General features: G+C 34.1%; 1 protein-coding gene across 2 annotated transcripts in view; it reads left to right on the top strand.

Annotated features, from left to right (window-relative positions):
• VWA8 (von Willebrand factor A domain containing 8) overlaps positions 1–26,457 on the top strand; it is a 718,869-nt gene that overhangs the window by 260,294 nt on the left and 432,118 nt on the right. For both annotated transcript variants that reach the window (XM_079136497.1, XM_079136496.1), the window contains exons 25-29: positions 1,107–1,312; positions 2,409–2,560; positions 16,686–16,794; positions 18,574–18,712; positions 21,406–21,605. In XM_079136497.1, coding sequence (XP_078992623.1) covers positions 1,107–1,312; positions 2,409–2,560; positions 16,686–16,794; positions 18,574–18,712; positions 21,406–21,605 — 806 coding nt within the window. The remainder of the gene's footprint in view (positions 1–1,106; positions 1,313–2,408; positions 2,561–16,685; positions 16,795–18,573; positions 18,713–21,405; positions 21,606–26,457) is intronic.

The following is a 26,457-nucleotide window of genomic DNA, read 5'->3' as shown; positions in this document are numbered from 1 at the left end:
ATTTAATTTCAGCAAAAATAGTAAAAACTGTTCTATATGTTTGTATTTGAAAACTTTATGAGATAAAAGGTATAAGTTATCATGGCTTTCATTTTAATTGAGTTTCTTTTAAATATACATGCACATATATATACGTACATGCACAGACACCCACTCCCACACAATCACACACATAATAACTTTATTCAGGTGGTTTCTAAATCAAAGTAAGATCTTACTGCTTCCTGGCTAGGTGTCTTCTTTTCTAAAATGAACCCAGTAAATAATTTAAGTTTATTTATTTTAATTCCCTTTGTACCTGTTCTTTTAGATTATGGATCAAAGAATTTTATGACTCAGCATGATAAATTCATCCTTCTTTTGAGAATAAAGTGCATTTCTCTAATTCTTTTCTTGTCTAAATAACAGATTAAATATTTTGCATTTAGAATACCTTTTCTTGATTTTAAATTAAAAAACATATCTGCAGTTTTCCTTTTCTAAAACTCTCCTCTCAAATATATTTTAGCAATCTGCACAAGATATAATTTATTTGGGGAATGATGATACTAATTCTCCATTTTTGGAATGCATAAAAAAAGCATTCACATAAGATGGATATACATAATTTCTGAAGATCTTCAATATTTATTAAAAGTAAAAAGGCAATTTCAGAACCATATGAAAAATATACTCTTATTAGTGGAAAATGAATAAATTACTAAAACTACATTTGTCTCTATGTATACATTTATTTTAAGAGTACTAAATCAGGTCTAGAGAAATAAATGTCCTGAACTGTTACCACTGAGTGCCTTTTAGAGAGGGAGTGACATTGGCAGAGATATAGAGGATACTTTACCTTTGTATTGCAGTATCCCAGGAAGCATTTATTCAAGTGTTATATAATTTTTAATAGGGAAAAATACTCATGCAGAATAAATCACCATCACCCAGATTTCTTCCACTTCAGTCATTTCTTTTCTTCTGTCTACCACATTATTGTTGGATGGGCTTTCTGTGCTTTGATGAGCAACCAGTAACTCTTCAAACAAGTACTGCATTTTATCCAGTGGCATTATAATGGTTTAGTCACATGATAAATGTAAATCTTTTTTCTCCCTTAGGTGACATTTTTAGCTGCCATGCAGTTGACAACCCCAAGCCTCACTCAGAACTTGAGATGCTCAAACAGTATGGACCAAATGTGCCAGAGCCCATCCTTCAGAAGCTTGTGGCTGCCTTTGGGGAGCTGCGAAATTTGGCTGACCAGGGCATTATTAGCTATCCTTATTCCACCAGGGAAGTAGTAAACATCGTCAAACACTTACAGGTATGCACCCACCCATGCACAGAGGTTTAGAAGAAGCCATTGATCTCTTTTAATTCAGACTGTGTAATTTATACCTAGTCTTTGAATTTCTAGAAATAATCCAAATACATGATACATTGATCTGCAGTGTTTAAGTTGTGAATGTGGAAGACCAATGACCATTATCTGTTCGGCCTCTGAATTGGCTTTGGCAAACTTCTGTACCATGATCATCACCACGCAACTAGGAAATTTGTTGGAGAATTTTTTTTTTTTGCGGGGGGGGGGGGTGAGGGAAGGTGAGGTAAGAGAGTGAGGCAGTGAGAATAGGGAGGGATGTTAATTTGCTTGATTTACTCATCCCATAATGCATACAGATATATTGCAACACCACATTCTATCCCATAAATTTATGAAGTTATCTGTGAATTAAAAGTATATATTTGGGAAGAACAATCAGAAATAATAGAAAGCTTTATTTTACCTATAAAATCATGATAAATCCAATTCAGCCAACTTAGATCCCCGTACCTAAAGAAAATCAAAACAGAAACAGAACCATTAAAGAATCCAAAGGAACCACCCACGTACATTTAGCTATAATGGTACTTGTTTTCTTACCCTCAACTGTTCCCTATTTTTCTACTTCTTATACTTTTACATTCTTCTTCCCTTCTTTTCTTGTTCCTTTATCTATTTTTATTTATTTATAGACTAATTTTTCTAAGTACTTTTGTGTTGGCATTAACACTTCCCTTTACTTAACTAACATTTTTAAATTGGTCGTCTGGTACTCCTTTTAAGGACTGGAGGTTTCAGAAAGCAGGGACAGTCACTGAACACCAGGTTCTGAGTTCTCCCTGGTATTTGAGAGTAGGAACTGTTACTCCTGAAATTCTAGTATTTATTTAAAAAGAAAAAGAGTATTAAGTCATCTCAGCAAACATTAAGAGAGAAAAATGTATGTTTTCCTACTATCTCTGTATCTAACAGGCTAGTAAATTTCTGTTAAAGTTCATTTGTGCATTTTGTTCTGTCAGTTTAATAAATCTTTATAATGTTTTATACTTTATCGAATACATGATAAGTATTTTTTTTAAATTTTTTTTTAATACAGAAATTCCCCACTGAAGGTCTCTCCAGTGTGGTTCGGAATGTGTTTGACTTTGACTCCTACAACAATGACATGAGGGAGATTTTGATTAACACTTTACACAAATATGGGATACCTATTGGAGCAAAACCTACCAATGTGCAGCTGGCAAAGGAGTAAGGCAAACTCACTGTTCATAAAATATTCTTGAGCATTACTCTTTTGATTCTTAAATACTGACAATTCCTAATCTACTGAGTTGGCATGGATATCACTTTCCATGAATAATCTTTGCAAATATATGTTGCTATTTACTGTCTGGTTTTCAGTTGAATAGTAAGTATTATTTATAGGCTTGTAATTGAGAATTTCAATCATAAATATCCCATGAGTAGATGTAATATAATCAAATAAAGGGAAATATTTGTTTCTTTAACAGTGTCTGTTCTTTTGTTGAATTGCTATGGGTCTCATTATTTCATAATCCAGTGTAAAATTATTGTACAAATGTGAAAATTGCATTCTAATATACATTTTGTTATCACGTCCTTATTTATATCACTATATAGCTTATGATAGTTTTCTAAATTTATAATCGCATTAACTCAGTTTTTTTTGTTATTTTTTTAGTTTCAGCTTCATAGATGAAAGAAGTAGGCAGTGAAAACAGACAAGTTCATTTCACGTGGGCCAGTTGCCTTTCTTTTATTTAATAATCGCAGGCTTTACTTAACCTTAGTTAAAATCTTACAAATATGTTGTTTTCTAGAAAGATAGTTGGTAGAGTTTATTTGGAGTAATTCAGTCATTGAAAGTTTAGTGGAAAATAATTTTAAATATGCATAGATTATGGATAATTCATGTAATGCCATCTTTGTCATAAATACGGTCCAATTATCATACGTTCACAAAAGACAATAATTACTCATAGTAAAATAATTATTTGACTTAGTCTCACATACAGGCAATATATAGAAAAAGTTTGTTAAATATAAATAATTGATTAGTCCAGCAATATATATTTTTTCTAAGGGTATATACATCATCCTTATTTATTTGTTCTTTTTTTGTTCTTTGAAGTCATTGTAAAAAGTTGTCATAATATATAAACACCATTAAAAATAAATTTTTAAAGTATCAGGAATTTCTTAAAGAGAAACAAATATTTCCCTTTCGTGGTAAGAGCACAGAATAGAATTATGTTATAAATGATCAGTGTACTAGTTTGTATTATTGAGTAATTTTTTTTCAAGAAGAATGAGTGTCAGTTACTTACGCATACACTTTTCTGTATAATTTTGTTTTACCAATTGATTGGCAGTAATTATGGGCATTTCGAAACTAGGCCAGTAATTAAATTAAGAGTCTTAGCTTCATGGAAAGTGGACTTATGATTAAAAATTATTGGTAATATTTATTTAAATATTAAAACAGAGGATCAATCATAAGAAAATTGTTGGCAATTTCAGTTTCTATGGAAGACAGATGGATGGTTTAACTTACTGTCATCCTAAGTTCTAAACTGAAAACTTCTTGCCATGGCATATTAATATTTGCATAGCAAGTTAATTCCAATTCTAGTACTTATACATGAGTGGAGGCAAAATTACACTGAGCCTGGAAACTAGATGATCACACTACTGCTTAAGATGGGGATGGAAAAAACTGGTTGTCTACCCACTGCATGTAGCTAAAAATGAACTTATAGTAGATATGGAGGATGAGTGGATTTTCCTTTGGGATAGAGATAATGGTTGACTGCAATTTGCATAATCATTGAAAGCCTTTCCTCATCTGTAAGTTACAGTCACTTCAGCAGTTCAAAAGTAGTGATGTTTTATTGCTAATTAGTGAAATTCATAGGTTCTGTAGCACTATTTCTATTAAATTATCAGCCTTGAACAGCTTGGGAATTTAGCAGTCAACCTGTATACCTGGGTCAGAGACATAGAGAAATAGTTAAAAAGACAAGAGTCCTGCCCTCATTTTGAAAATGGGGACGGGGTGTGAGATAGCTATTGACAGTACTGAAAAGAAAAGTAAAGTATGACTGTCCTAGTCCAGCCTGAATATGCATGTGGTTGTTCTCATTACAGATCATTAGCAAGGTTCCTTCCTATTCTAACATTCTTTGCACTTTAGTGTAATCTTAATGTCTCCCTAATCTGCAAAAACAATCCAAAAAATAAAGAAATAGTATAGTTTGGGTATCTCTAATCCAAAAATCCAAAATGCTTCAAAATCTCAAACTATTTGAGTGTCCAAATGATGCCACAAATGGAAAATTCCACACCTGGCCTCATGTGACAAGTTGCAGTCAAATCATAGATGCACTAAAAATATTAGATAGAATTGCCCTCAAGGTATATTATAAGGTATACCTGAAACATAAATGAATAATATTTAGATTTGGGTTCTGTCCCCAAGATATCACCTTATGTAATTGCAAATATTCTAAAATTTTAAAAAAATTTCAAAACCCAAAATGGTTTTGGTCTCAAGCATCTTACCCTTATCCCCCTAGAGTACCACACTGTTGATAGTAATCACATAGACTTCTGAAGATTTAAAGTTATTCCCATGCAGTCTAATATTTGACTTTGACTTTTCTCTACCTTTTGCTGAATGTTTTGTTCTACTAGACCTTTAGACTGAACTTGTTCTTCAAGCCTGGTTCTGTCCGGCTCTGTAGGTTGTTTGTTGGTTGGAGAAGATCCTCTTTGGATTTCATTTCCTAGGAAAGAAGGGTAAAATGACTCAATTACTATTACTATCTTGTTACCCTGATAGACAGATTCTTATTGCAACCTGTTAATTTTCTTTTCCTCTAATTTAACCATAGTCCTTATTTAATGGGAGCAAAATTACATTGAGTCTAGAACAAAATGGGTATACTCACACTCAAGATGAGAATGGAAAGATAATTTGGCCACCTATTACCTATAGCTAAAAAGAGATATAAAGCAAATGTTGTAGCAGAAGAAAAATTTTTACACAAGAGATGACACTAAACCATTATTTGTATAATCATCTATACCTCCTTCTTCAGTTGAAATCATAATATACTTTAGCTTTCCAGAGCAGTGATATCATCTTTCATGAAATTTCCAAAGAAGAGATGCTGTTACTTTCCTTTTTGTTTTCCTAAGTAGTGTAGTATTGTTACCTATCTCTAGGTTTCTGCACACTTTTTAAAGGCCTGATGTGATGAGACAAATTTAACTTGTCTTCTTGAATAAACTTTTCCCAAACATGGTATTTTCAAGGTGAGTTTTACTGGGTGATTCTTTTACCTTGCTTGATCCAACCATAATGATTTACAATTATGTTTTCAGATCTTAGTAGTAGGTTCAGCACTGGCTACCTAGCCCTCCACATAGCATTTACCTCTTTCCACTAGTGTTCCTGAGGTTGATTGGTTGGTTGATTGGTTGGTTTTTTGGTCCCTTTATAAATTTCAAATACATGAGAAAGCATGTCAAGGAGATGATAAACATAACCAAATAAGGAGGCACACTGTTAGATAGTATTTTGTAAAATGTAAATATTATGCTTTATATGGGATTTGAGTTTTAATTATGTGTTTTTTGGTCTCTAGAGCAGCAGCTCATCAAGACAATCAATGGTGTGTGTTTTGTGTACGTACATCCACTAATCTGACTTTTTTTTTTTTTTTTTTCAGTACTATAAACAGATAGGAGGATGTGAGTTAAAATCTGAACTCTTGAGTTTTAAACATCATTGTTGGGGATATACACATACACACACATATATAATAGAAGTAGGGCTAAACAGTCAACTAAAAGCATATAGATTATCTACTATAATTGAATATAGGTTGCTATAGATAAACATATAAACTTTTAAGTAAAGTTTGCTTGTTTTTCCCTTACATGAGCTTTTATTTCTGAAGCTTCTTTTATCTGAGAGTAAACATACTGCTAGCATGTTAGCACTTCCAAATTAAAAAGCGTGTTTCACAGCAATTTGCAAACTCTGTCATGCTGGGAACATTTGTTTTAAAGGATGATAAAAATCCTGGTTTCTTTTTCTAAACATCCATTTTAAGTGACTTATCTATTTTATCTTCAATTTGTGTACCATTTTCTCCATAACCATTCTTAAAATGAAGGAATTTGTCATCCTATAAGTCTGCAATGGAATGTGGATATTTTGCTTCTAAATACAATTGTTATAACATTTGTAATGTCATCATAATGCACTAATGGTAATGTAATAATAATGATGATAACAGAAACACATAACTATGTGCCAAGCACAATTCTCGGTATTTTCTCTGCACAAATTATATAATCTTTTCAATAACCTATGGTGTGTGTGTGTGTGTGTGTGTGTGTGTGTGTGTGTGTGTGTGTGTGTGTGTGTATAGAACTGAATTTTGTAGGTGAGGAATTTGAGGTACAGAGCAATCACATATCTTGCCCATGGTTAGAAAGCAGGGCCATGGCTTTTGTATTTGCAATATTAATTCCAATTTTAAAGATGATATAAACAGATTGACATGATTATAGGTAATTTCTTTTTTTATTTTTACAGAGTGCATTTTGATTCACTGTACACAAATGGGGTACAACTTTTCATTTCTATGGTTGTCCATGATGTAGATTCACACCATTCATATAATCAAATTATTATTTAGAGACTGGAAAGTACTGTTGTTGCTTAAAAGAACCTTGGAATTTTAAGTAATCAAGTTGGAGATCATCATTGTCCATGATATTATATGCATATAATAGACAAATTCTTAGTCTTCATAGAATTATGACAGATTCAGATTATTAGGTTTTAGTCATATTTCAAAATGAAAAATCAGCCACAAAGCTGATGAATATAAACTTTGGACACAATAGTGATTATTTTAGAAACCTCTTCATTCCCAGTTAAATTTTCCTTTTGGTTATAATGGAGGATCTTGAAATAAAACACAAAGTAATTCATTTCAAAAAATAAGAATTCTAGAAAACTTTCCAAGCCTACCATGTGTGAGACATGCAGTAGCCATTATTTCTTCCTGGTTTGGAACATGAAAGCTATTAATGGATTTTTTTTTTCCTTAAAGATTGTGATCATGTTATAATGAGTTTCACACTCAGGGAAGTTCTCCCCACTATCTGAAGTTATATTCTTGTGGTTTTTCTCTCCCTGTCTTCCATAGGAGATACCCATCTATAAAATCCTTCTCTTTGCTCCAAATTCTTTGCTGTCAACTCTGTTGATTTATTTTTCAATGCTTCTTAGTTTATTCTTTAACCACTTATTTTTCTTCTAAAGTACTTACTGCCTATTTATCACTGACAAACTAGATATGATCTACTAATCATTTATCAGTCAAGTAGAATTAAAAATTTAGACAAATTGAGAAGTTTTTTATATGTAGGCTTTCTTTATAAGACAAATTTACTGAATAAATAATGACATCCCATTTGTTTTTAAAATTAAAAAAAGAATGAAAATTCCTCTAATTCTACCATCCAGAAACAACTTTTAACAAATCCTTCTGGACCTTTCCTTATGATTGTGTGTTATTTCATGCACTGAGAAATTTTTCAATCATTTTTATTCTTTGAATCTTTCATCTTCATAGAAGACACATGTTCCTAAAAAAGGATTCTTTCTGAAACATTTAATTCTCAAGCTACTTTCTTGAAAAAAAAAAGTTATCTAAATGAATGAGATTTAATTATGTATAACACTTCTCTCCCATTTCTACTTTTATCTCCCATTCCCCTCAGTCCTTAGATTTTAAGATGAAGATATTTATTCTAACCACAGTAAATAGATGGACACATAAGGCATATGAGATACTCACATAAGGAATAAAAACATTAATATCAATGCTTTGTGTCTTTATACATATATTTAAATGTCATGTTGCTCTTCAAATATATAAAAATGCTCTCACCAGATAGTCTGCACATCTAAAAATGACTGTTATGTGTGACTATACTTTCAAAGTGTCCTATAGCTGGTGGAAAGCCCTATTAGAGCCTATAATTACTGCTCAGATGTCCTGTTGTTAGGCATTTTTTCACTGTTATCATTAGCTTTATTTAAAATGTTATAAAATCTCATTTTTCAGAAAAATAACTTTGAATTAATGAGTCTCAAACCATATTGGTCAGTGTTTTTATTAAATGTTTTTAATAGATGCACAATTTAACAATTTAAAAGCACAGTGAGGCTCAGTGGTCCTCGTGTAGCATGTGTGATCCTGAGTTCTGTCTCTAATAACAGAAAAGTAAAACAAAAATACTGTGGTAGCTGTAGTTGTCTTCCAGAGAAGTCCTAAAAGGAGCAAAGAAGGCCTCAACTTACTTCTGTAGTATTTTAATGTTCTAAAACGTATATAATTTTCTATATTTTATTTTTAAAATGTCCATTGAGTCTATGGGCACTGGAATTTTTCATTTTTGTTTGGTATTTAAGTACAATTAAAATTTTTAAACAGAGGTCTATTCTGAAATTACCGTTTCAGAATAGAAAGACCAACTTTGCCTCCCATTATAGAAAAACTTAGAACAGACTATGATGGCTACTCTGAAAGTGGAACCTTGGCACCTTACCAATGGCAAATGAAAAGTCAAGTTAGCCCCAGGCATTTCTATATTCCAACACAGCGTGATTAAGTCTATGTGTTGGTAGGCATCAACATAAAAATATCATGTGAGAATAGACAGCTTATTTATTTATTTTGGTGCTAGGGATTGAACCCAGGGCTTTGCACATGCTAAGCATGAGCCCTACCACTGAGTTACCTCCCTTTCTGATCCCCCACAAAACATTTTAAAGCAGCAGAAATGAAAGTAGTTGGTATTTATCAAGTCCTTACTGTGTGCTCTAAGTACTTTACAAATATCAGTTCCCTAATGTATATAATTCCATTTTTTCTATTAGATAAGTAGTTTTTTTTCCAATTTTCATTTTTCACCTATTCGGTGTTAAGAGGTGTGTGTGTGTGTGTGTGTGTGTGTGTGTGTGTGTGTGAATCTGTTACAGAGTAAGAAACTGAGTCTCAGGAGATATTAAATAACTTAGCAGTTTAATAAATGCAGGGTGGGGATTTAACCACAGATTTGTGTGGTTCTAAACCCTATCATCTCTGGTCTATTCTACTGGTTCCATTAGAAAAGCAATGCAGTATAAAACTGGCTGTCAAGATTTCAAAAATAATGTCTTTCAGTCTGTTTCTTACCATTTTTTGTGAACATACATTAAATATGATATACACACTACATTTGGCATTAATGGTTAGGCCCATTGTTTTAATCAGTTTCCTTTGAATTAATACTATTTGTCATTGATTCCAGAAGCAAATAAAAACATTCTTCCTTAAGGTGTGAGCAAATTCTCATAAACCTTTCTCCTGCCATAAGGACCTTTTTGGGGATTGGGCAAAAGTATTGACATTCACAAATTCTTTTTTTTTTTTTTTTGGCAGTGCTGGGGATTGAACCCAGGGCCTTGTGCTTACAAGGCAAGCACTCTACCAACTGAGCTGTCTCCCCAGCCCCCACAAATTCTTCAAAATTAATAGAACAATTATTTTCCAAGTTTCTCCTATAAAGGATCCTTTACTTAGTATTACCATCCTCAAATACATGATTATTAATATCATTAGCTTTAATGACTAGTCATATGTCCCTGTTCTTTATCTAGACCCCTGTGAGTCTATGTCATTGTAAGTTTGCCCTCTATCTTGGGACCAGTAACTCCTATGTTCAAAGGTGAAATGGACTATCGAGGAAAAGGAGGGTGTGCCTTCAAAGTTACTTGAGCCCAAACAGATCTGTACAGACTTTGTAGGTAGGTACCTGCCAGGGATTCAAACTTGACCTTTTTATTCTTCCTACTCCTATATTCTGTGATATACTATCCTTAATTGAATAGGGAAGCTGAATAAATAGTAACTCTTCTCCTTTATATCAGTAACGATTCTATTACTTTCTCCACCAGTCTCAGCATATGTTAATAGGATTCCCAATGATATTAGTTGAGAGTGTATTTTCTTTTTATAAAAGCTATTTGTGTGCCATTACAGTGTGTGTTACAGGATCATGTTTAGTATTTATCTTTCTTTTCAGAGAGTGCCAGGTGTGTATATATGCAGACCAAAGAGCTTCATCTCTTTTGAAGTTGTTTTTGAAAGGATATCTGTCAAAAATTGATTTTCTGCTTTAAAGACTTATCCTATATAGTTGGGCCATCAACAGCAACTGCTGCTTCTCTAACAGAAAACAAATATGGTGTCTTCAAAGTACCAGAAGCATCAAAAAGAACATCACTACACAGGGCCTTTCTTTGGAGTAATTTCATTAGACTTCTATTTGAAAGTAGGAGTGATTATCAATTTACTTTTTATCCCATTAAAGTATAATAACCTCAGCCTACAGTTTTCAGCCTCTTTCCTGTCCCCCAAATGATTATATACACTAATTTTCTTTTTTGTAGTGATAGTTTTTACTAGTAAGTTCATAGTGTTGATCACGGAGTTCTAAGGTAATTTATTCTACATAATTTATTTTCACTTCATAAAAGAGCTCTTAGTTTTCAAATATAAAAAGTTTGGGGTTGGGGAGATAGCTCAGTCGGTAGAGTGCTTGCCTTGTAAGCACAAGACCCTGGGTTCAATCCCCAGCACCCAAAAAAAAAAAAAAAAAAAGGTCTACATAATGACAGCTCAGAACTTTTATAAGCAGAGAGTGGTATTGGGTTTTATATTTTCATAGTCTTTGTCCTATATTCTCCTGTTGTATCATGAAGTAACTTCACAGCCATCTCATTTGCTTCTAGTTTCTTTATGGAAGTGTAAAAGAAAATTTAAAAATATACCCAATCTACATAGAAATTTTTAAGAAGTATGAATCTTCTTTCATATGCATCTTAAGCAGTCTCACAGAATTATTCTTAATCCCTTAAATTTTTAAGTGAGGATTTATAAAAGTCTGTCACCTGGCTAGATAGAAATCCCCAGTACTTGCCTATAGCTATCTCTTCCAAATATACTTGCAAAGCAGACTGCATCATTTGTTGAGCCTTCTAAGTGAAGGAAGACGTAGTCAGAATACAATGAAGAAATTTTCCATGGTAAGTTTGCAACTTGCCACTAAGAGGAGAAAACAGGTAGGTCAAAATATTGGTAGTGCTAACATATGTAAGTACTCATTCATTTAACAAATGCTTCCTTAGTGCTGACGTGGCAAACTCTAAATGGGCAGTAGGAATTATAAAGATGAAGAAGACTCAATATCTGCTTTCCAGGATGTCACAATTAATTTAAAAAACAGTCAAGTAAACAGACTTGTGTTATATTAGAGCTGTACAGAGGGAGCAAAGAGGTAGTGAGGATGAGGAAGTAGAGTCTTTAAGGGTGACTATGCATTCCCTAGGCAAATAAAGAAGGGAGGACACTTCAAGCAGAGAAGGTTTAAGAAAGCATGATGCCTTTTGGAAAGTGCAAGTAGTCTGCTGACTAACACACAGGGTTAAGTGAGGGCATGCTGGGTGGGGAGGCTGACTGGAATAAAAGAGCCAAAGGAGTCATAGGATTCTAAGCCAGAGAGTAGCATGGTCAGATTCATAATTAAGAACGACAATTTTTGTCTTCTGAAGACAATAAACTGAAAGGTGGTGAACCTGAACATAGACTATTGGGAGGCAGTTGCAACAATCTGGGTGATGACGTATGTTGTAACTGTGGCAATGATAAAAAGGGACAGCAGTGAGAAAGAATTAGGTGGCGGAAGTAATGGATTCTAAATGTCAGAGATTCAGATGAGGAAGATGTAAGCTTTACTCTCATTGGATCAACAGTTTAATAAGGAAAGCAATAAAACTATCAACCTCATGATGCAATGTCATATTTGAAGTGCTACATTCACAGTAGAGTTCTTGTCCTATGAATCCTTCCTGTGAGAAATACAGAAAATTTTTCTCTTGGAAAATTTTTAGCCATTGGGAAGGTTTTAGTCTCAGTCATTCTTGTTGTGGATGATTATTAAAAGAAAGAATATAGATTTAAAGTCACTAAGATGTGGTTGATAAAGTAGATGGCAGAAAGGGAGATTTTTTGCAGTACAATTTGAAGAAAGATGAAGGAAAGTAAACCCAGGCCCCAGAACTGTAGTCTGGCAACTTCTGTGAGGAGAAAGAAAACCAGAAATGTGTGGAGCAAGCTGACAACATCTGCTTTGGCACAGAGAAATGCTGGCCAACAGCGCTGAGACTGCACAGTGTCATTCTGGGGCTTGGGGAGTGTATTTGAGAAGTACCTGCCAAGAATAGCAAGTTTTCTTCAAATCTTTTCCATCTCATGCATCCAAATTACTCTGCATTTCTGTGACCTCTGCAGGATCTAGGTGGCAGAGGTGTGCAAGTCATAAGTCATTAAGTGAAAGCCATAATATCTCAATGTAGAACCAGGCACAGAAAGGGAAAACATACACACCCATGTGCATATCATTTTCAGCAAAGTTAAGGCCAGCGACATATGAGACTGTAGGGAAGGATGACTCTGAAGTTTCTAGCAAACAAGGGAGGATATTACTGGGAATTAATAGTACTCATTATTACTAATTTTATGTGTTTAAAGGCACTTTTGTATTTCCTCTCTAATGGGCTGACTCATTCGGTAAATATAAAAATAATTATCAGGGATTTCATAGATTCACTTTTGACCTACTCTTCCTAAAATTGTATTCTCTCTCCTGTCTTAAATATGAAAATTATAGATTCTATAGAATTATAGATTCTATAGAACTCTATTCCTAGAGTTTCATATGCATGAATTTACTTAGAAACCAAGGAGAGCAGGGGGTTTGTTTGGCCCAGAAATAAATGTAGAAAGGGGATGCATTTGGATTAGATATTCAGAATGAGAAGGCTCTCACCAAGGAGACTAGAGCAGGAATACTGTACCAAAGGAATGACCTCCAGGATGCATGGAAATGCCTGGCATGTTAAAGAACAGCAATAAGTAGTTCAAGGTAGGACTAAGGCATAGATTGGGTGGAAAATAAGAGGATGGAGAACTGAAGTTAAAAGTATTGGTTAGGAATATTCTTGAAAATCTTCAGTGAATTCAACTGGACAACATGAAAATTTTTACCAGAGGTTAGACATAAAATATTAGGAATGAGTGAGGCACATTAAAATTGAAATAGTCCTATTTCTTCTCAAAGATGGTAATGGTGTCAAGTTTATGAGTAGATGGAACTACCCTGAAGGGTTCCATTATTCCTGTGAAAATTAGTAGTTCTTGCGGTATGGCGGTGTTTTAGGAATTGTTGATAATAGGTATGTCAACAACTTCCAATTGCATAATGTCCCTAAAAAGATCCAAATCTTTTTCATGTGTTTTCCTTCATACTCCAGAAATAGTTTTGGCAAAGGTTCAGAGAAGGCAGAAATTTGCCAAAACATGCTCTTTAAAACCCTGGCTCACCTCTTTATGGAAGCAGTGTGAGACAAATCTCTTATATGTCATTCAGATAATGTGATTTGACTTTGCTGTCCATATGCATCATGTTATGAATTTTTTTCCTTTCTGCAACTTACTCGATACTATAATTTGACCTGAGTCATAATTTTCATATTTGCCTTTCTTTTAGTTAAAATTTTTACTTCCAGATCTTTATTATTACTTCTACAAGGGATTGAGAAACATCACAACATGTGAATTAAAATACATCATTGTTTTAACAAACATATATGCGTGAATGACACTGAGGATAAAAAGCAGTGCTATTTATAGGCCTTAAGTTCATTCTCCTCCCCTCTTAAAATCAAATCCAGATATCATTCCAGCTAAGACTTTAACAAAATTAAGCAATACAACAGGATCTTAAAACCATGGAAAATACCATTATTGTTTCAATCAAGTAAGATATAAAAACTGAAATCTGGTAGAGTTGGATGACAGATTTCAGTTATAGAGTATAAAGTGTTTTGCTAATTGGATATTAATTTAGAGGTACCCCAGATTAACATTGAGTGTGCTTCAAATGCCAAAGCTTGCTCATGCACCCAAGTATAATACTTTTCTTTCCCCTCACTACTAACATACTGAAGGGGAGAAAGTCAGGAATGGTCGATTTTTTCCACAGCTTGTTGGGAGGGCTTAGTGGGAGAAAAATAAATGAGGGGCTATGGTTTACCTCTGTTGGCCAGCACAGAGTCCATATTAAGAGTCTAGAGAAAACACTTCATGTGACCAAGGAACAGGGTGGAGTCAGTTTGATTGTGCAACTCCAATACACCCTGCTTGTGCGTCTTTCAGTTGTAGTTGTCATTGCCAGTAGAATCTTGTTATGTGGTTCCGGAATAGATTCTATATGGGGTACCTGAAGGTCCTTCCCATACTCTGCCAACCAAACAGAGAGTGCTATTTTTATATAGAGCCAGGCAGCCTGTAATTTCCATGACTGTTATTTAGAATGAGTTGGCAAGCTCAAAGCAGACTTTATGAACATCCCTGGCATTGTCAGTAGAAACTGGAAGTTGAGCAGTTACTTTTTCTCAAATGGATGAAGGGGTGTCCCCCACGCTTTTCAGTTTCTGAATGTTATTTTTGTAAGATTATCAATGGATACATTAAATGTGTGTATGTATGCACATGCATATGCTGGGGATCATACCCAGGACCTTGCATATTATATTGTTAGGTAATGTTTTATCAGTGATTGACATCCCTAGCCCACTTGGTATTGTTTTATTCTGTGTCTTCTCTGCTGAGGAGTAATTAATGTGTCTCCTTCCTTTATTTTTCTGCTTAGATATTTGGAGACCTAATTTTCCTTTATGAGAGCAAATTAAGAATATAGTTCATTCCCTAAACTAGGAGACAGAGATCCTGATCTTTGCTTATATTTTAAAGATCTCCCCTATTGACACAACAGTGCATTTTCATTACATTCAAGAAATAGGATTATAGTCAATGCTCTAATTCATCACTGCCCCACCCCCCAGCACCCTCCACACTTTTTGCCAGTGAAAAGATGAAAGTACATGGATCACAAATCAGTGTAATTGTTCAGGCACTTAAAAAGTTATTTTGGATGACAAATATTAAAGCATATGTGTCCTTTTGAGAGAACTGTCATATGACTTAGAAGAATTTCAATGTAAATTTCTTTTTCTTTTCTCTGTGTCAAGCATTAGCATTTCAAAGGGACAAAAAGCATATTCCACCAGAATGTTTAGATTTTTATTTTAAGCAAAAAAAAAAAAAAAAAAATTCAAAGCTTAATATGATCTTATTAAGCATATGGAAATACTATGTCAGACTACTTCTTTACTTAAAATTGTTTCTTAATGTAAATCTGTACTCTTAATGACTATTAAACTCACTGCAAGCACCTTTAAGTTTGTAGCCATGTGCATATTAGTTTTAGAGAACTTGAAAGTACAAGTCATTGTTTTGGACTCAATTTATCATGGAATAAGAAATTTCTAACACGTTAAATGACAAATCAATGACTCCTTTTTTAAAAGAGTCAAATAAAAAATTAGTATAATTAGGAAGTGAAGGCTTTATTCTCAAATTTGTAATTTTATACTTCAACTTTGTCATAATTGCTTTGGTAAGTTTAAAAACTGTTTCAAATAAAATAAACATAGAATGATTCCATTAGAAGTTAGAATCATAGCTCCCTTGGTGGGAGTAGCTATGAATTGTGGTCCCAGGAGAGCTTCTGGATGTGGTGATGTGCTGCTTCTTTGGGTACTGGTTCAGATGTGTTTAGTAACAAGTTAACACACTTATGTAGGCATTTCTGTATGGATATTATGTATCAAGCAAAATGAAAAAGTTAAAATGCCAAAATAAAGTCTATGAAACTTTCCTTACACAACTTACAAACATGGGCCTAATAATACTGCACACTAGTTATTACTTGATTCTAAACTGAAAATAATAGACTGAAAATTTTGATAGTTTGTTCCAATTTTAAAAAATGACTGCCTGTGCTCTACTTGCTCTACTAGAAATATATACGTAGTTACTGGACATTTTGCCAATTCAAGGGGAAAAAAATGTGAATCTTAATTATATTTGTCTTTGAGGTAAAAATGCGATAGTACTTTACCTTCTTATTTTCTAAAATGTGGAATCTTTTTCATCTTAATGCATATTCTAATCATCATGTTTTTTAATAAAATGAAGCATAATTCCCTTATAAGCAAAGCATTCTTCAGATTTATTTGTGTGGTTGATAATAGATGACTCATTATTTTTTCTTATGACTTGGAAACAAGAATATTCATTTTTCCAATCATCCTTGACAGGTTGCCTCTGCCAGAGCAGACATTCATGGGCTACTGGACGATTGGTCAGGCAAGAAATGGAATGCAAAAACTCTTGTGTCCAGCAGAAACTCATCATATAGACATAAAGGTTGATATCATTATTATTTTCTCTCAAAATATTGGCTGTTAACAAAATTTTCCATGTCGTCCCTGGAGAAAATCCATACAATAGATCTTGCAGAAACAACTTGTTCTGACTTTTTTTTTTTTTCCTTTTTTTTTTTTTTGGATTCTATTCTTTCAAATCTCTTTAGTCTACAAGGAATTCAGTGTAGACAATTCCTAATGCCCAGATAGAATTTCTAAGAGCCAGTCTATATTTTAGGACACTCAAGTATATTTTCCTAGGACTTTTTCCTAGGATTTTTACTATATTATATTTGTCTTTACTTTGTGATTGCTAACAGGGTTAAAACTTTGTGCTTTTTGAATTGTCTGCCTCTTTTTAGCCAACATTGTTGACACATAATATTTTCATATGAAAAGGAAAGGGAAAGAGCATTAGTCATTAGTTGTAATTAAAATTACTCTAGGTATTTCAAGCAGAAAGGAGTTTACCATAGGAAATAAGGTATAAGGTGCTTGTAAAATCATTAGAAGGAGAGGGAGAATAGCAGTCAGAGGCAATGCTGGATTTAACAGTTTCAGGGTCAATGATTCTGCAGCTGCTGTCATCCTGCAGCTGGGAATTGCACAGGAAGGCAGAGTCAGCAAACTTCTTCTGTAAATGGCCAAAAAGTAAATATTGTAGGCTTTGTGGTTGCACAGATTCTGTTGCAACTACTAAGTCTGCCACTATAACGCAAAAGCAGTTATGGCAATATATAAACAAATGGATGTGGTTGTGTTCCGCTAAAATTGTATTTATAAAAACAAGTAATGGGTCAGACTTGCCCTGCAGGCCATCATTTTATCAAATTTTCAATAAAGCACAGAATCTCTGCTTTTATTTTTAGATCTTCCTTGTCTGCTATGGCTGCAGGAAGATGCCCACTACCTTTGTTCTGTCTTCCAGATCTCATGCAAGTGTATTTAATTGGCAGAACCAAAATCACTTCCAAAATCTTTCTCAAGGGAGTGTGAGGAATGCACTTTTTAGTTTTCCAGTCCCTGATGCACAGACTAGATCAAATGAGATGGGACATGTATGCCAATATCCAGCTCAAATATTTTTGACTAAGGATAATAAGCATGCAAATCATTGAAATATTAGTTACATCTATAGTGTTTTTCCAGGAACTCTAAGTACCCAGTACTAATATTCATAACATCATTCATTTAGTTTCTCTGTTTATGTTTATTATTGAATAATTATCACCATGTGTGAAATACTCTTTCAAAAGTAACATTAATGATTGTCAGTAAGTATGGTTTTAAAAAATTCATTTCAAATGTCACATTTTTTCACATTTCATTTAAACGACTCACATTCAACCCTTACATTTCTTGTCATGATGTAAAAAATTATTTTTTACAAAGGAAATATTTAGACCCTGGTTCATTAATTTATAAATTATTCTGGTTTGGACAACTCTTTAAGTCCTGATGTTTGGAGTTTGAAATGGGCTCTTTGTTTGGCAAGGAATAAAGTAGTGAGAAATCCTATGAGATTTTACATCTGGTATACTTTGTGATTAAAAACAAAAGAAAATGAGAAATCATTAACTAAGATAGCACATATGAAAAGCATTTATAAGTACAAGTATATGGAAATATTGTTGTTATAAGTACTATGTCAAAAAATAAAATGTGGAGTAGACCTATATTAAATACTTGAATATAAATTCTGTATTTTGGAAGAACTTTAGCTTTTCTACAATTTTATGACTACCTAAATTTCTTAATTCAAATAACTAATTTATTATAGGGTCCAGTGTTTATGAACATACAGAAGTATCCAATAGAAAGACATGAAAAGAGATCCCTAAACTTTACTGAAGAATGTGCCTCCTGGAGGTTACCATTGGATGAAATTAATTTAATTTGTGACATTGCTACATCAAATGGTATGTCGTTTATTTTTAATCTTTTATTCCTATATTGATTTTTAAAAAGGGATTAAAATAATATCTGGATAGCAAAGAGTCTATGATATACTTGGTGACTGTCATTCTTGGATTGGATAGCAATAATATGTAATTTAGAACTAATTTCCTCTAACAACCTAACAAAATGCCATTGTGGAATCCACATAAGCACTGCTGAGTTTGTATGCATATGTCTGTTTCTCATTACAATTGTAGCATGAAGTTAAACACACCCAGGCGTGTGCTAAAAATAGAAGGGAAAGAGAAAAAGGAGAAACACTGGATTTTTTGGCTGGGATTCCAGTTTGGTGATTGCATGAACCACAAAAGCAGGGCCAGAGTGATTTGCAGTTGCTAAACTTTTCATTGTGAAGAATGGCAAATAAAAAATGGAAACTGTTGGCATTTACATTTCTGGACTACTGCCATTACTTACTGATTGATGCATGAGGCCCTGAGTACCTTTTGGCAACAGTTCTTCAACTGAAGTCAGTAACTAAGGCAATATAAACAGACGATGTAGCTGGGGGAAGGGAGAGTCTTTCCAGCGTGACTTAGGATGGGAATTGTTGAGGCAAAGATGAGTATCTTGTTTTTGTTCCTTTAAGGTTTATGAATATAGTTTATTCCCCAAGTCAGCTATTTTGAATAAAAGTATGCTTTAAAATATTTACAGGTTTTTTTTTATTGTTGTTTGCTTGTTTTGGGTAGAAGATTGATATTCTTAAGGATATTTAATATTTGCTTGTAAAGTGAAAGTATGAGATTTTATTAAAAAAAATTGAACTCTGACCCTTGCCTCATATTCAGGATTCATACATAAGTGTGCTATGGTCCTCTGCCCATGCCTATGGCAGATGGTAAATCAGTTGTACACTTCTGCCATTAAACCTAGGCTAGCATTCAGGCAGACTCTGCCTGTCAGTCAGAGGTGGCCTTGAAAAATGTGACCCATTTGCTGTCCCTGATAGAATTTAACCCTCTTATTTCAGTATTTGCCACATTTTTGTTATTTTATTTCTTGGTGTTTTTGTGTATGTGTGCATTTTACCTATTCTGCACTTCTGAGAGAAAAGGGTTAGAATTGGAGTTATTTTTTTATCTATGAGTTAGAGCCAAAGACCAAATGGAACTTAATACCTACAGTAAAAGAGAACAATTAATAAATTTATTAACTACATTTGTCAACATTCTTACTGTATTTTCCATTGCACTACACTGTGCAGAAAGGTGCTCAATAAATGTTCAGTTGAACTTACTTATGTTCATAGTGGGAGCATTAAAAAAGTTCATAAATTAAAAATTCCATGGTTCTATCTGATATTTGTAACTGTAACACACACAGTTCACATTGTCTCCTAAATAATATACATCTTCTCTAGCTTTTCTGTTGATGGATATTTCTTTTTTTGTTGTTGTTTTTAGTTTTGGTACTGGGATTGAACCCAGGGACGCTTGACTCCTGAGCCATGTCCCCGGCCCGTTTTTTAATATTTTATTTAGAGACAGGCTTGCTAAAGTTGCTTAGAGTCTTGCTAAGTTGCTGAGGCTGGCTTTGAATTCACAATCCTCCTGCCTCAGCCTCACGAGCCACTGGTATTACAGGGATGTGCCACTGGGCCCAACATTGATGGCTGTTGCTTACTGATGTTAGCTTATTGTTTTATTAAAGTTAGTATTTGTAACATACCTGTATGTAATATGGCTATTATATATTAACTTTGTACATATGGCATGTGTTCATGTGGTCTAGATTTTCTAGGATTGTCCCAAATTTAAATATATATCATTGTCATACTTTGTGTCTGAATTTTGGGTTCAGAAATATGGCCATAATAAATAGATATCTGGATAATGGGTGATACAGATAGCATTTATTAGACAAAAGCAGCTTAATTCCTTGCCTCATGGCACTCACATAAGAGATTATGGGAAGTTTGATCTAGAGATTGGTTATTCAAAGGGAGGAGCTCAAACCAGCAGTCTTTACATCTCCTAAGAGCTATTTGGATGGACAGAATCTGCACCCCTACCAGACACTTACTGAGTCAGAATCTGCATTTTTATTAGTTCCCCAGATGATTCATAGCCATTTTAAACTGGAAAAACACTGGTATAAAGTTCAGAAAATGGACCTAAGGAAGTACTCTGGCTGAGGTGATAGAAATTTTGTGTAAGGAATACTGAAATATGAACAAAAGTTTGGAACTGAAGATCCATAAGGCTAAGATTTTTAAAAGTGGAATTAATTAAATTAATTAAATTCTAAATATCTAGTAACTATCTAGAAAACAAAAGATCAGCAGATAGAAAATATTGATGAACTGTTGTTATTCTGAAACACAAGGGAAAAGAGAAAACAGATTTTCACTGGAACACAAGGGAGAATTTCCTGACATTAAAAATTATTAACTAATTAATGATGTTATCAGGAGATATTATGGCCTTTTCTTGGGAACAAATAGATAACTTGGAATAGATAAGCATGCCTCTACATTTAGGATAGGAACTAAGCTGCTTTTCATGTCTTTTCAGTCTAATCAGTGTATCTACAAATCATCTGCTAGTTTCAAATCTGTGCTCAAACCTCATAATTCAGTTTTTCCTAGGCCTCTTGAACAATTGGTAAGTCATTTGCAAGTCACTAAATTAACACCTTTTTGCCATTTCAGAAAATGAGGAAAATACTCTGTATGTAGCTACATGCAATCCTGTTTCCTTATACTTTATGAATATGACTGGGGAAAGTTGCTTCTTTGTGGACTTTTATGACATCTTTCCAAGAACTGCCAGTGGAGTTTGGCACCCGTTTGTGACAGTGGCACCATTGGGAAGTCCTCTCAAGGGTCAAGTTATCCTCCATGAGGAACAGGTACACTGGGCTACTCATGTGCTACAATTATGGTAAAAGTAACTTATAAGAAAAAGACAAGAATAATTTGCAACCTAAAACTGAAAATACGTGCTTTTTTAATGATTAAAAAGAGGACACGTCAAGTGTTACATTTTATCAATTCCACAAAGGTAGGATACTGTCTTGCTCCCTGTACCAATTTCAACAGAATTTTAAGTCTGGAAACAGGTCAATCAGGGTTTTTCAGCCTTGCCACTTTTGGTATTTGGAGCCAGATAATTCTTTGTCTTGAAACTTGCTCTCTCTTAGGAGAGAGAGCCAATAAACAACGAAACCAACAAATAAGCATGCCAATTTCAGATAGTAAAAAGTGCTATTTAGAAATAGTGACATCTGAGGAAGTGATGGAGAAGTAGGAAAGAGTTGGGAGGGTGAACAGTGCCAAAAAGAGTGCTGAGATACCGTCTATGAGAAGATGACATTTTATCTTAGACTTAAATGATATTCTTTATGTAGAAATAGCAATGTAGATACATTGCATGGAATACACTGGAATTCCTTAGAATCGAATAGTGCTCAGGTTCCATCTATCACTTCTAGAGATTAGTACACTAAGATAGCACTGATAAGAAGTACAGATATCCAGATTCATGCCAAAACTAATTCCAAACAGATGCTGCAGCTCAAAAGACAGATGCTATAGCTCGATGAACAAGACAACAAAAATTCTTGTCCTAAAAACTTATATTCTGGTTCATGAAGATAGACAATAAGCAAAATAAATAATTAAACTATATCTTTGGTTAGAAGTTCAGTTGCAAGAGACAGAAGATTTCCATTTAAAATAAGGTGGTCAGAGCTTACCTAATGAAAGGTTGGCGACAAAGATCTGATGGAGGTCAAGAGGAGAACAGATTTCTTGAGGAAGAGAGTTCCATACAAAGGTAATCATAGATTCAAAGACCCAGAGGCTAGATCATGCCTAATTATTTTTAAAGAAGCGGGGTGGAAGCCTGGAGGTGTTGCTCAGTTGGGAGAGAGCTTGCCTAGCATGTGTCACTGCCAAAAAAGAAAAGATGATGATGTAAAGAAGTGTACGTGGAAGTTGGAAGATTGAATGAGGGGAAAAGTAAGAAGTGAGGTAAAGAGGTTATTCAGAGACGAGAAGAGAGGGCAGTGGGAAGCAGATTGTGTAGAACCTTGTAGGCCATGGAAGGTTCTGGTCTCTGACTATGAGTAAAAGGAAGAGGTGTTAGAAGTTTTTTGGCAGAGGAGAGCATGATCTGACATATTTTAAAAGGATGTCTATGGTTTCTCAGTGGTGAATAATCTGTAGGTGCTAAGGAAGAATGAGAGGAATTAGTTCAGAGATTTTTTTGTCATGATCTAAGCAAGAGATAATGGTGGTTTAGAGAATGATGGAGGTCTTAAATAATGGTTAGATACTGGATATATTCTGAAGGTAGAGTTAACAGGATTTTCTAACAAAATAGATGTATGGGGTGAGAGAGAGTGGACTCAAGAGCAATTTCAAGATTTAGGGTCTGAGCAACTTGGAAGAAGTTGTCATTAACTGAAATGGAGAAAAAGGAATTCGTTATGAGGGAAATTCAGATGACATTTGATTACATTTGAGATATCTGTTAAACTTCCAAGTAAACGATGAGACTGGAGTTCAATGGGGAGGTCAGAACTGGAAATATAAATTTGGGAGTCATTGGCATATAAATGTTATTTAAGTCATGAGATTGAAAGAGATCACCATGGAGTGAATGTAGGAGGAGAAAAGTCCAAACACTAAGTCAAAAAATCAAGGACATGAAGACGGAATCAATGGCAGGGATTGAGGATGAGTGGCTGGTGAAGTAGATAGATAAACCAGGGTGCGAGGTATCCTGGAAAGGCAAGTGATGAAAGTCTCAAGGAGAAAGATGGATTGTTAAATGGTGATAGTATGTCAAGTAAGGAATTACTACCTTATCTTATGTAATTCTTTTAACTGTGCCCCCACCTCAAGTAGCTATTAGCTTTTTTACAAATGAGAACACCTGGCTCAGAGAGTTTAACGTTTCCTGTAGATACACAGCCATACCGAGATTCAAGCCAGTTGGACTGACCCACAAGATTTAAAATTTACCCACCCTCTTACTTACTGTAGGTACTTGGAAAAAGAATACTATAGTGTGAAAAATTAAAAAGGGTTCATAATAGGAAAATATTAAAGAAATGCAGCATTGTTACCTGTAACACTAACAATAAACAATACTTTTAGATTTTATTTCAAGAGGAATATTTAAGTAAATAAAATGTTACTAACTCGAGGAAATAAATAAACTTTAGTTGTTGCCTAAATAATAATCATAAATTCTGAGTTAAGATTTTTCTCAGTTCATTTTTTTTGTTTTGTTTTTCCCACTTTCATTTTCTACTAGAAACAGAGTTCATCCATATGCAGATATTGCTTATAAATGTTCATGTCCAGCAAATTGGAATAAGGATTTTATTTTATTATAAACAAGAAAATATGAATGTCATTGTTCTGAATCCTATATCTAGAAGAATCATTAAAAGCACATGATATGTTATGATTTTCCATTTAGTAAGTCAATCAAATTTGGATGAGAAATGAAATTTGTAGTATTTATTTAAACAGTTCTGCCAGATTTTCGTCTGTCAAATTAACTGTCAAACTTACATTTACAAAAAAATTCTGTAACATTATCAGATTTTTATCTTCACAGCAAGTGTTTCATTTTCTCAGAAAATCCAATTATTTAGCAATATTGTCAATTAATATTCTGTTTGATCACAATGACTTTCATTAAAGGAAGTATATTTTTCACTGAAAAACTGTGCTGGGTGTCCATAACCAGCATCTTGTCTCCTGGCATCTTATGCATTGCCTTACTTATCCTTTTGGCCACAGTGTCAATGGTTTTTCAGAAAAGAGCTTAGGGTGTGTGGATGCTTCAGTGTGTGGATGCTTCCACTATCCTGTCCTCCAAACTTTCCCAGAGAGGATATCTTAGCTGTCAGTTTTATAAGATGGGCCAGTTGGGAAAACAGACCTGTTAATTCCATATAAATAGCTCACAGCTGTGAAATTTAACAACTGATAAATAATTCTAGTGGAATGGGAATTGGGTCCATCAATTTCTTTTTCCTCAGCCTGCCCTCACTGAAAATGAAGCTGAAATATTGTACTGCCATGAGTGTACCTATCCCTTGTCTTCTTAAAATAAAGCTTTGCTGCAGATGCACTCCACTTTAGTTTTAAAAATTGCTCAAAAATTCCTTGCTAAAATAAAATCTTTAGTGAGGAAAGGAAAACTTTTCTATGCCTAAAAATAAAGACCCTCCCCTTCCTCCACCCCCCATGGAATTATTTATTACATCTGCACAGAGTTTAGAATTTCAGACTTGGGGACATGGAGGTCATCCAGAGGTTACTTTTCTCCCAGTCAAATACAAACATAATAAAATTACTCACTTGCTTCTCCTCCCTGCCCTGCTTAAAGGAACACCAAAGCCACAGTTACATGTACTCATGTGTGATGTGAAATTCTATTTTTAAACTCAGACAGAATATATCATTAGTCATTTACAGAAGGAAACCATTAACATCTAAAAGGATGGAGCCATAAAACTCCTTCACGCTGCCAATTGCTTATAAAACTAATAGTAAATATAGTCATACCTGCAAATATATATGTTTTCTGTCACTTAGAAAGATACAGTTTTTCAGTTCACTTATGCCAGGTTATGAATATATAAGGTTTAGACCCTAAAAAGGAATACAAATGGGAAACTTCATTAACTTTCTGCTTAAACATATCTTTAGTCATCTACTTATTTGTTAGTTTAATTGTTTTTTGGGGGACAAAGCATTATTTTAAGACTTTCTTTTAAGAGTTAATATCTCAGATTGCTTATGTGCTAAGAATTTGTTAATGTTATAATACTCTTCATCCATCTCATTCCACCATCCTTCTCACCTCTGCACCGCCTCTCCTCCCCTCACTCCCCTCTGTCCAATCAAAAGTTTCTTCATTCTTCCCTACCCCCACCCCCATTATGGATCAACATCCACTTATCAGAGAAAACATTTGGCCTTTGGTGTTTTGGGTTTGGCTTATTTTACTTAGCATAATAGTCTCCAGCTCCATCCATTTATCTGCAAATGTCATAATTTCATTTTTCTTTAAGGCTGAGTAATATTCCATTGTGTATATATGCCACCTTTTCTTTATCCATTCATCTGTTAAAGAACACCTAGGTTGGTTCCATAGTTTAGCTATTGTGAATTGAACTGCTGTAAAAATTGATGTGGCTATGTCACTGTAGTATGCTGATTATTAGTCCTTTGGGTATAAACCAAGGAGTGGGATAACTGGGACAAATGATGATTCCATTCCAAGTTTTCTGAGGAATCTCCGTACTGCTTTCCATAATGGTTGTACCAAATCTGCAGTCCCACCAACAATATATGAGTGTAAATTTTTCCCCACATCCTTACTAACACGTATTATTGCTTGTATTCTTGATAATTGCCATTCTGTCATGAGACGAAATCTTATAGTTTTTGAAAAATTTTTTAGTTGTTGATGAACCTTATTTATTTATTTATTTATATGTGGTACTGAGATTTGAACCCAATGCCTCACACATGCTAAATGAGTGCTCTACCACTGAGCCACAACCACAGGCCCTCTTACAGTAGTTTTGATTTGCATTTTGGCCATACTACAGATTTAAAGTCCTATTAAAATCCCAATGACATCTTCATAGAAATAGAAAAAGCAATCATGAAATTCATTTGGAAAAATAAGAAACCCAGAATAACCAAAGCAATCCTTAGTAAGAAGATTGA

This window comes from Sciurus vulgaris, assembly GCF_902686455.1.
Source record: "Sciurus vulgaris genome assembly, chromosome: 4".
Classification (NCBI taxonomy): Eukaryota; Metazoa; Chordata; class Mammalia; order Rodentia; family Sciuridae; genus Sciurus; species Sciurus vulgaris.
Note: the sequence above shows the minus strand (reverse complement) of the source record. Positions and strands in the feature narration are given on the sequence as shown.